Consider the following 13,818-nt stretch of genomic DNA (forward strand, 5'->3'; position numbering starts at 1 on the left):
CATGGAGTATAGCCCACCAGGGTCCTCTATACATGGCATTCCCCAGGCAAAAATGCTGAAGTGGGTTTGCATGCCCTTCTCCAGGGGATCTTTTTCACCCAGGGATTGAACTCATGTATCTAATGTCTTCTGCACTGGCAGATGAATTTTTTACCACCTAGCACCTGGGAAGCCCCAGAAGTGTTTATCTGATGTTAAGTATTTTACTGAGGCTTGCTGATCCAAGATGAGGGAGCAAAGGAAATCTCTAAAAAGTGGATAGACTTCAGATCAGATTGAAATATTCTTATGAATTAGTAATTTATGGTAATTAAACCAATATTAACATATTTTTAAACTAACTCTTACAGAGAAGTCTTCTAGCATTCCAGAATTTTAGGAGATAATTTGTTCATATGGATAATAGAGCAAATTTATATTTTTATGCACTTTGGAAGGGCAATTCTACTTATCCAAATTTTGTGTGGCTAAAACAGTTGTGAAATAAAATTCATGCTTTATGGAAAGACAAGAAATTTTAGACAAAAATATTTCTCTAGTCTTTGGCCTCCTTTCTCCCCTATACTGTGCAATGTTTGTCCACATTATACATCAAACAAAAGTCCCCTATTAGCAGAGGTACCCATTCAACCATAAAGAGCTACTTCTCCCAGCATCAGCAAGACAATTTCTTAAAAGATAAGATTTGTTCTTGATCCCATATGGGGCCAAGTTGACTGATGACCCATTACTTACTTGAATCTGGATTGTGTACACTCAGTTATACATCATTTAATGTTCAGCCTGGGGCCTCCCTAGTAATCAAGTGGTAAAGAAGCCTCCTGCCAACACAGAAGACACACATTTGGTCCCTGGATCAGAAAGTTCTCCTGGAGAAGGAAATGGCAACACACTCCAGTACTCTTGTGTGGAAAGTTTCATGGACACAGGAGTCTGGTGGGCTACAGTCCATGGGGCTGCAAAGAGTCAGACATGACTTAGCTACTAAACAACAACAACAAATACAGCATTCTCTGTCTTAAAAATTTAAATAACTTTCCTTTGACTGCTACTAGGCAAAATGGTTCTTAGAGTTTTATGAGAGATTGATCCTGGGTTATAATCCTCAACATGGCTAGAATAAAATTTTCCATTTCCTTCATAGAAAGACCAATCAATTTTTCATTGATGCAGACTTATTTGTAGATGAAATGGCAGCATTAACCTAGTTGACAATAGGTAACTTTGGGAGTTAAAATGAGAGACTGATGGTAATTTTCAATGTAAATGCCATCTCTTAAGCCACTCCATTGATGATGGCAAAATTAATAGAATAAAGTTTTTCTTGCTTAATATTTTTAACGTTGGAACTCATTTTGTTCATCGTTAGGGTTATTTCTGATTTGAAGTGATTCTTTATACATATATATATATATATATATATATATATATATATATATATAGTCAAGCTATTCTTACACCATCTATTGAGTCATATAAGAAACCAAAGGTGTATTTTCACTGAAAGTGAAAGAGGAGAGTGAAAAACATGGCTTAAAACCAACATTCATAAAACAAAGATCATGGCATCCAGTCCCATCACTTCATTGCAAATAGCTGTGGAAACCATGGAAACAGTGACAGTTTATTTTCTTGAGCTCCAAAGTCACTGAAGACGGTGACTGAAGCCATGAAAAAAAATACTTGGTCCTTGAAAGAAAAGCTATGACCAACCTCAGTTCATTCAGTCACTCAGTTGTGTCTGACTCTTTGTGACCCCGTGGAATGCAGCACGCCAGGCTTCCCTCTCCATCACCAACTCTGGGAACTTATTCAAACTCATGTCCATAGAGTTGGTGATGCCATCCAACTGTCTCATCCTCTGTCATACCCTTCTCTTCCTGCCCTCAATCTTTCAGAGTATCAGTGTCTTTTCCAATAAGTCAGCTCTTCACATCAGGTGGCCAAAGTATTGGAATTTCAGCTTCAGCATCAGTTCTTCCAATGAATATTCAGAACTGATTTCCTTTAGGATGGACTGGTTGGATTTCCTTGCAGTCCAAGGGACTCTCAAGAGCCTTCTCCAACACCACAATTCAAAAGCATCAATTCTTCGGCACTCAGCTTTCCTTATTGTCCAACTCTCACATCCATAAGTGACTACTGGAAAAACCATAGTCTTGACTAGACGGATGTTTGTTGACAAAGTAACGTCTCTGCTTTTTAATATGTTGTCCAGGTTGGTCATAACTTTTCTTCCAGGGAGGAAACATCTTTTAATTTCATTGCTGCAGTCACCATCTGCAGAGATTTGGAGCCCCCAAAATACAGTCGGACACTGTTTTGACTAATTCTCCATCTATTTCCCATGGAGTGATGGGACCGGATGCCATGATCTTCGTTTTCTGAATGTTGAGTTTTAAGCCAAGTTTTTCACTCTCCTTTTTCACTATCAACAAGAGGCTTTTTAGTTCTTCTTCATTTTCTACCACAAGGGCGGTGCCATCTGCACATCTGAGGTTATTGATTTTTTCCCAGCAATCTTGATTCCAGACTGTGCTTCAGCCAGCTCAGCATTTCTCATGATGTACTCTGCACATATGTTAAATAAGCAGGATGACAATATATAGCCTCGACATACTCCTTTTCCTATTTGGAACCAGTCTGTTGTTCCATGTACAGTTCTGTTGCTTCTTGACGTGCATACAGATTTCTCAAGAGACAGGTCAGGTGGTCTGGTATTTCCATCTCTTTAGGAATTTTCCAAAGTTTGTTGTGATACACACAATCAAAGGTTTTGGCATGGTCAATAAAGCAGGAGTATATGTTTTTCTGGAATTCTCTTGCTTTTCTGATATTGCAAAGGGTGTTGAGAATTTGACCCCTGGTTGCTCTGCCTCTTCTAAATCCAGCTTGAACATCTGGAAGTTCACAGTTCACATACTATTGAAGCCTGGCTTCGAGAATTTTGAGCATTACTTTGCTAGCATGTGAGATTGGTGCAATTGTGTGGTAGTTTGAGCATTCTTTGGCATTGCCTTTCTTTGAGATTGGAATGAAAGCTGACCTTTTCCAGTCCTGTGGCCAATGCTGAGTTTTCTAAGTGTGCTGACTTATTTAGTGCAGCACCTTCACAGCATCATCTTTTAGGATTTGAAATAGCTCAACTGTAATTCCATCATCCCACTAGCTTTGTTCATAGTGATGCTTCCAAAGGCCCACTTGACTTCACATCCCAGGATATCTGGCTCTAGGTGAGTGATCACACCATCGTGGTTATCTGGTCATGAAGATTTTTTGGATAATAATTCTGTGTATTCTTTCCACCTCTTCCTAATATCTTCTGCTTCTGTTAGGTCCATACCATTTCTTGTCCTTTATTGAGCCCATCTTTGTGTGAAATATTCCCCTGGTTTCTCTAATTTTCTTGAAGAGATCAATAGTCTTTTCCATTCTATTGCTTTCCTCTATTTCTTTGTATTGCTCGCTGAGGAAAACTTTCTTCAGATCATGAACTCCTTATTGCCAAATTCAGACTTAAATTAAAGAAAGTAGGGAAAATCACTAGACCCTTCAGGTATGACCTAAATCAAATCCATTATGATTATAGAGTAGAAGTGAGAAGTAGATTCAAGGGATTAGATCTGATAGACAGAGTGCCTGAATAACTAAGGACAGAGGTTCATGACATCATACAGGAGGCAGTGATCAAGACCATCCCCCCAAAAAAAGAAATGCAAAAAGGCAAAATGGTTGTCTGATGAGTCCTTACAAATAGCTGAGAAAATAAGAGAAGCTTTGGCAAAGGAGAAAAGGAAATATATACCCATCTGAATTACCAACCTAGATATTAAAAAGCACAGCCATTATTTTACTGACAAAGGTCCATCTAGTAAAAGCTATGGTTTTCCAAGTAGTCATGTTGGATGTGAGAGTTACACCATAAACAAAGCTGAGCGCTGAAGAATTCATGCTTTTGAACTGTGGTGTTGGAGAATACTCTTGAGAGTTCCTTGGACTGCAAGGAGACACAACCAGCCCATCCTAAAGGAAATCAGTTCTGAATATTCATTTCAAGGACTGATACTAAAGTTGAAATTTCAATATTTGGGCCACCTGATGTGAAGAACTGACTCTTTGGAAAAGACCCTGATTCTGGGAAAGATTGAGGGCAGGAGGAGAAGGGGACGTCAGAGAATGTCATATTTGGAAGGCATCATTGACATGATGGACATGAATTTGAGCAAGCTTCGGGAGTTGATGATGGACAGGGAAACCTAACATCTGCAGTCCAGAGGTTTCAAAGAGTTGGATACTAGTCTTTGAGTGACTGACTAACTGAATAGTTTCATTCTCTAAATCATTACAGATTTCACTATGTGATATATGTATGTGATATGTATATAGGAAGAAAAAATATATATATAGATATATATTTTCCTTAGAGAGCATTTTTAAAAAATATATTTGGGCATTTAATCATGAATCTGGACAAAGAAGGTATATTTCTGCTTCTTATGATTAACAAGAAAATTGTGGCATGTTTTCTGCTCTATGAGAGATAATATAAATGATACATTGAAACACATAAATGGAGATTAATTAATAATAAATATAAATCTTTGTAATTTTCTACAGTAGACTATACATTTAATGTAAGTGAAAATGAAAATAATACAATTAGAAATACAGTAAATATAAATAAGCTTCAATAGTAATTTTGTTTCATACAATTTTAAAAATATGAGCATTATAGTTAAAATGAATGAATGACAATCCCTGGTGGAGATAAAAAACAAAGGAGAATATAAGCAGCTTAATTATTCTCAATGACCATGATGAAAAATCTTGAATCAGAAATGAATCAGACACTAAATCCAATACTGTGCTTAGAAGGAAAAAAAAATACATATATATGATTAATAAAATGGTAATTGAGGAGTTAAAACAGTAATAATTGTCACCCTCCTTATTCAACTTATACACAGAGTACATCATTAGAAAGACTGGGCTGGAAGAAGCACAGCTGGAATCAAGATTGCTGGGAGAAGTATCAATAACCTCAGATATGCAGATTCATGGGGTCGCAAAGAGTCGGACACAACTGAGCGACTGAACTGAACTGAACTGAAGAGTAATAAAGTGGATCAGTTCAGTTCAGTCGCTCACCATCACCCTAATACCAAAACCTGACAAAGATACCACAAAAAAAGAAAACTACAGGCCAAATCACTGATGAACATAGATGCAAAAATCCTTAACAAAATTCTAGTAATCAGAATCAAACAACACATTAAAAATATACACCATGACCAAATGGGCTTTATCCCAGGGATGAAGGATTCTGCAATATCCACAAATCAATCAATGTAATACACCACATTAACAAATTGAAAAATAAAAGCCATATGATTATCTCAATAGATGCAGAGAAAGCCTTTGACAAAATTCAACTTCCATTTATTATAAGAACTCTCCAGAAAGCAGGAATAGAAGGAACATACCTCAACATAATAAAAGCTGTACATGACACACCCACAGCAAACATTATTCTAAATGGTGAAAAAATGAAAGCATTTCACCTAGAGTCAGGAACAAGAGAAGGATGCCCACTTTCACCACTACTATTCAACATAGTTTTGGCCACAGCAATCAGAGCAGGAAAAAAAAAATAGAAAAATGGAATCCAAAATGGAAAAGAAGTAAAACTCTCACTGTTTGCAGATGATATGATCCTCTACATAGAAAACCCTAAAGACTCCACCAGAAAATTACTAGAGCTAATCAATGAATATAGTAAAGTTGCAGGATATAAAATCAACACACAGAAATACCTTGCATTCCTATACACTAATAATGAGAAAATAGAGAAATTAAGGAAACAATTCCATTCACCATTGCATCGAAAAGAATAAAATACTTAGGAATATATCTACCTAAAGAAACTAAAGACCTATATGTAGAAAACTATAAAACACTGGTGAAAGAAATCAAAGAGGACACTAATAGACGGAGAAATATACCATATTCATGGATTGGAAGAATTAATATAGTAAAAATGAGTATACTACCGAAAGCAATCTACAGATTCAATGCAATCCCTATGAAGCTTCCAACAGTATTTTTCACAGAGCTAGAACAAACAATTTCACAATTTGTATGGAAATACAAAATATCTCAAATAGCCAAAGCAATCTTGAGAAATAAGAATGGAACTGGAGGAAGCAACCTGCCTGACTTCAGGCTTTACTACAAAGCCACAGTACAGTCATCAAGACAGTATGGTACTGGCACAAAGACAGAAATATAGATCAATGGAACAAAATAGAAAGCCCAGAAATAAATCCATGCACCTATGGACACCTTATCTTTGACAAAGGAGGCAAGAATATACCGTGGATTAAAGACAATCTCTTTAACAAGCGGTGCTGGGAAAACTGGTCAACTACCTGTAAAAGAATGAAACTAGAACACTTTCTAACACCGTACACAAAAATAAACTCAAAATGGATTAAAGATCTCAACGTAAGACCAGAAACTATAAAACTCCTAAAGGAGAATATAGGCAAAACACTCTCTTACATAAATCACAGCAGGATCCTTTATGACCCACCTCCCAGAATATTGGAAATAAAAGCAAAAATAAACAAATGGGACCTAATTAAACTTAAAAGCTTCTGCACCACAAAGGAAACCATAAGCAAGGTGAAAAAACAGCCTTCAGAATGGGAGAAAATAATAGCAAATGAAGTAACTTACAAACAACTAATCTCAAAAATATACAAGGAACTCCTACAGCTCAATTCCAGAAAAATAAACGACCCAATCAAAAAATGGGCCAAAGAACTAAATAGACGTTTCTCCAAAGAATACATACAGATGGCTAACAAACACATGAAAAGATGCTCCGTCACTCATTATTAAGAAAATGCAAATCAAAACCACTATGAGGTACCATTTCACACCAGTCAGAATGGCTGCAATCCAAAAGTCTATAAGCAATAAATGCTGGAGAGGGTGTGGAGAAAAGGGAACCCTCTCACATTGTTGGCAGGAATGCAAACTAATACAGCCACTATGGAGAACAGTGTGGAGATTCCTTAAAAACCTGGAAATAGAACTGCCTTATGACCCAGTAATCCCACTGCTGGGCATACACACAAAGCGAACACAAATTGAAAGAGACACGTGTACCCCAATGTTCATCGCAGCACTGTTTATAATAGCCAGGACATAGAAGCAACCTGGATGTCCATCAGCAGATGAATGGCTAAGAAAGCTGTGGTACATATACACAGTGGAGTATTACTCAGCCATTAAAAAGAATACATTTGAATCAGTTCTAATGAGGTGGATGAAACTGGAGCCTATTATACAGAGTGAAGTAAGCCAGAAAGAAAAACACCAGTACAGTATACTAACACATATATATGAAATTTAGAAAGATGGTAACCATAACCCTGTAAGCGAGACAGCAAAAGAGACACATATGTATAGAACAGTCTTTCGGACTCTGTGGGAGAGGGAGAGGGTGGGATGATTTAGGAGAATGGCATTGAAACATGTTTAATATCATATATGAAATGAACTGCCAGTCCAGGTTCGATGCATGATACAGGAAGCTAGGGGCTTGGTACACTGGGATGACCCAGTGGGATGGTACAGGGAGGGAGGAGGGAGGGGGGTTCAGGATGGGGAACACGTGTATACCTAAATTAAATAAATAAATAAATAAAGCTAAAATGTTTGATACAAAATTTTAAAAAGTAAAACAAAAGATGGGAAGTATAAAATATTAATAAAGATTATATAATTTTCTAAAAATAAAAATGAATGAATAAATAAATGGATGATGCAGTTGGAAATCCTCTGGCAGTCCAGAGGACAGGACTCTGTGCTTTCACTGCCCAGAGCAGAGGTTCAGTCACTGGTATGGAAACTAAGATCCCACAAGCTTCATAGTGCAGTCAAAAAAAAAAAAAAAATACATGATACAATAAAGGCCTAATTGATTTTTTATCATATTTTTGCTTCTTAAAAATATATATATATATATATAATAGAAATGTCATTGAATTCATACCTATTTTAAACTATTTTAATGTATTTTTTCTATTAAAACATCATTGCATCTTGTAATTAAAGATAAAGAAATTGCTGCCTCATATTTGAATGTGTAAAGATTGTTCCCTTTGGGTAGATTTAATGATGGTGCATATTGTCACCCTGCTACTTGAACTTCTATGCAGAGTACATCATGAGAAATGCTGGGTTGGATGAAGAACAAGCTGGATTCAAGATTGCTGGGAGAAATATCAATGACCTCAGATATGCAGATGACACCACCTTTATGGCAGAAAGCGAAGAAGAACTAAAGAGTCTTTTGATGAAAGTAAAAGAGGAGAGTGAAAAAGATGGCATAAAGCTCAACATTCAGAAAACTAAGATCATGGCATCTGGTCCCATTACTTCATGGCAAATAGATGGAGAAACAGTGGAAACAGTGGCTGACTTTATTTTTGGATGCTTCAAAATCACTACAGATGGTGATACAGCCATGAAATTAAAAGACACTTGGTCCTTGGAAGAAAAGCTATGACCAACCTAGACAGCATATTAAAAACAGAGACAGTACTTTGCCAACAAAGGTCTGCCTAGTCAAAGCTATGGTTTTTCCACTAGTAATGTATGGATGTGAGAGTTGGACTATAAAGAAAGGTGAGCACTGAAGAATTAATTCTTTTGAACTGTGGTGTTGGAGAAGACTCTTGAGAGTCCCTTGGACTTCAAGGAGATCCAACCAGTACATCCTAAAGGAAATCAGTCCTGCATATTCATTGGAAGCACAGATGCTGAAGCTGAAACTCCAATACTTTGGCCAATCTGATGTGAAGAACCGTCTCATTGGAAAAGACCCTGATCAAGATTGAAGGCTGGAGGAGAAGGGACTGAAATAAAATGAGATGGTTGGATGGCATTACCAATGCAATGGACATGAATTTGAGTAAGCTCCAGGAGTTGATGATGGACAGGAAAGCCTGGAGTGATGAAGTCCATGGGGTTGCAAATAGTCGGACACAAGTGAGTGACTGAACTGAATTGAGAAACTGTTCCCTTTGGGTACATTTAATGATGGTGAATCTTATAATATTAAACTAGGAAATGGTCATGGTCATAAAGAGGAAGGGTGCATGGTGAGAAACATTCAGAGACAGCACTCTTGAGACATGGTAATAGCATTTTTTTTAAATTCTATTAGCATAATCATGGATATTGTAAAATGAAAGTGAAAGTCGTTTAGTTGTGTCCAACTCTTTGTGACCCCATGGACTTTGCAGTCCATGGAATTCTGCAGGCCAGAATACTGGAGTGAATAGCCTTTTCCTTCTCCAGGAGATCTTCCCAACCCAGGGATGGATCCCAGGTCTCCTGCATTGTATGTCGATTTTTTTTTTTTTTTTTTTTTTTTACCAATTGAGCTATCAGGGAAGTCTTGGATATTGTAAGCCTAACAGGGAAAAAAAAAAAGCAACTCTACTGCTGTCCAAGTCCTGGTCTTTTAAAATAAGTACTATGGATGAAATTAAAGCCACAGAGTTTTGATGGATTTGTCTAAAATCACATACAATGACACAGATAAAATTGCGATAAAATTAGTGTTTTTCATGTTTGCCCACTGCTTTTTAATTCATATGTTTCTCAGCTAAATATTATTTAATGACCTAAAAAAATAAAAACTAACAAAGAAACACTGAATTAGATATTATTGATGTTAAAATTAAAATTATTATTTTTCTATATGCTAAAAATATCCTGACCAAGGCCTAATTACTGTATTTTGAAAGATGGTTCTGCTTAAAATACATATTCCATGAAAGTGACTCTGAAGGAATTAAACAAATTAGTAGATTGGAACAAAATTTCAGAATATGGGCGATTTTAGCTCCAAAAATAGTTTTCCCAATTCTGAAGCATCGTATTTTTTGAAATGTTTATATCTTTTAAAAAAATTCTTAATATTATTTCTTGCTAGATACTGGTTTTTCTTTTTGAAAGCTGTTTGTAATCTAGTATGTGCGATTGATCAAATATTTGATTTAATGTACTTCTTGTAGTGGAATATATATATATATATATATATATAACATGATATATATATATATATCATGTTTTATATATATAACATGATATATATGATATCAGGTACATTTTCATAGAGAGATCTTAAGGGTGACAACCACCCTGTGTCACATTTGGCTTATAACTCTTCTGATGAATCAAGTACGTCTAAACTAACAATGACCTGAAGAGTGAAGAGTCTTAAGGTGCACTTGCGTGTCCAGTTATAGAGAGATTTACACACTCTAAGTGAGGATAGAAGTAAAATGAATCTCTCTTTTTGCATCATAAGCTACAAGTCCTTTGTTGCCTTTTGTCATATGTCTATGGCTGCCCTTCTATTCTTGAGCTGTGATGCTGTTGCTGGGACTTGCAAACTGAATCCTCAGATGCCCTTGATAGCTGGTTTCCATTTAGATTTTGCTAAAGGGATAAACCAAGGGAAATGGTGTGGGAAAGAAAAGAATATTGAAGAGAAATGGAGAGGAGAGAAGAAAGGGATTTTTTTGCTTCATGTTCTCCAGTTCTGGCTCGTTTCTCATCTTACTCTCTTCAGAGGTCAGAGCAGTAGCCTGGCATTCCCCTGGGACCAGACATGACTAGGGTTCATCTCAGTGTCTGAAAATTGTTAAGTCATAAGCCAGACTTAGACCCCAGACACCCTTACAGCCATGGCCCTTCCTCAAGGGCTTATCACTGATTAGCAGAGTACTTTCTCCAAGTTCTGAGACTCCTGTAAAATGTCCTTTCTCTACTTCTCCCAACCTCAAGAATGATGGCTGCTTCCTGATGTTATAATCATTATATTAACAGTTTTTTTTTCTTTTTGCTTTTCTGAAACATTTGAAATATTATAAGAATTATGAAATATTCACAGAAACATGAAGTGACAGATGCTATTGGAAACAGGATCATATATACTTGCTCAAAGGAGAGTGGCCACAAACCTTTAATCTATAGAAAAACTATCTTTGAATTTCAATAAAATGAGGTATGCTTGTATACACACACACATACACACACACACACCCCATGCACACAAGGGGAACTACTGATGTACCAAGGATTATTCTAAGATATTTCCACATGACCTTTAATTTAATTTTGTTAAGATTTCTTTGACATAATTATTATCCATGTGTCTATTATTCAGATATAATGATATATGAAACTCCCCAAACACTGGACACTGCAATGACAGCAAAAACAATAAAGGAAGCTAGAAATAAAATGCAGGATATATATACATATGGGAATCACACTTGTGCGTAAATTCAAACATGTGTTGTTCATTGTAAAATAATAGCCATTTGATTTTGAAATAAACCATAGTTTCCATAATGGATAGTGAAATAAAATGTGAAATCTTTAGTAAACTTATGAAAGTTATACAGCAAACTAAATGTGTGTTTTAAAAGTCCATTCAGTTCAGTTCAGTTCAGTCTCTCAGTCATGTCCGACTCTTTGAGACCCCATGAATCGCAGCATGCCAGACCTCCCTGTCCATCATCAACTCCTGGAGTTCACTCAAACTGACGTCCATTGAGTTGGTGATGCCATCCAGCCATCTCATCCTCTGTTGTTCCCTTCTCCTGCCACCAATCCCTCCCAGCATCCGGGTCTTTTTCAATGAGTCAACTCTTCGCATGAGGTGGTCAAAGTACTGGAGTTTCAGCTTTAGCATCAATCCTTCCAAAGGAATCCCAGGGCTGATCTCCTTTAGAATGGACTGGTTGGATCTCCTTGCAGTCCAAGGGACTCTCAAGAGTCTTCTCCAACACCACAGTTCAAAAGCATCAGTTCTTTGGTGCTCAGCCTTCTTCATAGTCCAACTCTCACATCCATACCTGACCATTGGAAAAACCATAGCCTTAACTAGACGGACCTTTGTTGGCAAAGTAATGTTTCTGCTTTTGAATATGCTATCTAGGTTGGTCATAACTTTCCTTCCAAGGAGTAAGTGTCTTTTAATTTCATGGCTGCAGTCACCATCTGCAGTGATTTTGGAGCCCAGAAAAATAAAGTCTGGCACTGTTTCCACTGTTTCCCCATCTATTTCCCATGAAGTGATGGGACCAGATGCCATGATCTTCATTTTCTGAATGTTGAGCTTTAAGCCAAATTTTTGACTCTCCTCTTTCACTTTCATCAAGAGGCTTTTGAGTTCCTCTTCACTTTCTGCCATAAGGGTGGTGTCATCTGCATATCTGAGGTTATTGACATTTCTCCCAGCAATCTTGATTCCAATTACCAAGAACCATTTAAAGCATTTTAGACTGAATAAATGTAAAGAAGTAGACTACTCTTGTAAATTGACAGGCTATTAGGTACAAAAATAAGTGAGCCAGGAAGACTCACTCAAAGCTACTCACTTCAGTTCTGCCCTTCCAACACTGCAATCATTATCACCTTTTCACCAGCCTCCAGTTTCTAACCCTGACTTCTGCTAGGAAAATATTCTGTAGGATAATATTTTGGAGCTCACCACTTTTCGGAGAGTTTCTTTCACATCCTTGTTCCTCAGACTGTAGATCAGTGGGTTCGGCATGGGGATCACTACAGTGTAGAACACCGTGGTCACTTTGTCAGTACCCATGATGTTGCCAGAGTGGGGCTGGCAATAAATGAAAAGGATCGTTCCCTGTAAGATAGCGATAGCTCTAAGGTGGGAGGCACAGGTGGAAAAGGCGTTGCACCTTCCTTCTGCAGAGGGCATCCTCAGGATGGTGATGAGAATACATAAGTAGGGTGTGAGGATGACCGGGATGATGATGATCTTATAGAAAGTGGCCCCAATGTATAGCATCAATTGATTCACAATCATATCAGAGCAAGCAAGAGACAAGAGAGAGGGGAGATCACAAAAGAAGTGGTTGATCATATTCAATCTGTAGGATGGGATCTGAAGAGCTAAACACAAGTGAATCAGAGAACACATAGCACCACTGAGGTAGCAACAAGACACCAACTCCACATAGAGATCCCGGGACACGGTGACCATGTAGAGCTGTGAGTCACAGATGGCCACAAAGTGGTCATAGGCCATCACTGCCAGCAGAACGACCTCAGTTACCACAAATGTGCAAAACAGGTAGAATTGTACAGTGCATTCCAGGAAGGAAATGGCTTTGTCTTCATTTAATATGTTAGCTAGTATCTTCGGTGTGCTGAACATGGAGTAACAGAAATCCACAAAGGACAAGTGGCTGAGGAAAAAGTACATGGGGGTGGGGAGTCCAGAGCTGACCTGAATCAGGACAATCATGCCCAGGTTTCCCAAAACTGTGACTCCATAGATGGAAAGAAACAGCAGGAAGAGGAAGACTCTGAGCTCAGGGGCATCTGAGAATCCAAGGAGGATGAAGTCTGACACAGCAGTGCAGTTTTCCTCATCCATATCTTCACTTTACTTTGGTTGCATAAAAAAAATATTAATGGTTATTCTCTGTGAGATCATCCCCAATTATCTCCTTAAAAAGACATGAGAATAAATAAGATAGTCAACTGTTTCAGCAAAGAAATAAAACATTGACATTTTGAAGCTTAAGAAAAGTTCATTGCTTCATTTGCTATTATTTTCTCCCATTCTGAAGGCTGCCTTTTCACCTTGCTAATAGTTTCCTTTGTTGTGCAGAAGCTTTTAAGTTTAATTAGGTCCCATTTGTTTATTTTTGCTTTTATTTCCAATATTCTTGGAGGTGGGTCATAGAGGATCCTGCT

General features: G+C 37.4%; 1 protein-coding gene across 1 annotated transcript; it reads right to left on the minus strand.

The window, feature by feature from the left end:
- Positions 1–12,544: 12,544 nt before the first annotated feature.
- LOC147343311 (olfactory receptor 5L1-like) lies at positions 12,545–13,495 on the minus strand. Its single transcript, XM_086381224.1, has one exon. It carries the CDS (start codon positions 13,493–13,495, stop codon positions 12,545–12,547), a length of 951 nt encoding a protein of 316 aa, XP_086237350.1.
- Between the last annotated feature and the right edge of the window lie 323 nt (positions 13,496–13,818).

The sequence above is a fragment of the Bos grunniens genome, chromosome 28 (genome assembly GCF_055505025.1).
Source record: "Bos grunniens cultivar Pamir isolate PY7600 chromosome 28, Bosgru_T2T1.0, whole genome shotgun sequence".
In the NCBI taxonomy this organism is placed as follows: Eukaryota; Metazoa; Chordata; class Mammalia; order Artiodactyla; family Bovidae; genus Bos; species Bos grunniens.

Bases quoted from the DNA above. Each gene is read 5' to 3' on its own strand.
- LOC147343311 (XM_086381224.1), bottom strand. From the start codon at position 13,495: ATGGATGAGGAAAACTGCACTGCTGTGTCAGACTTCATCCTCCTTGGA.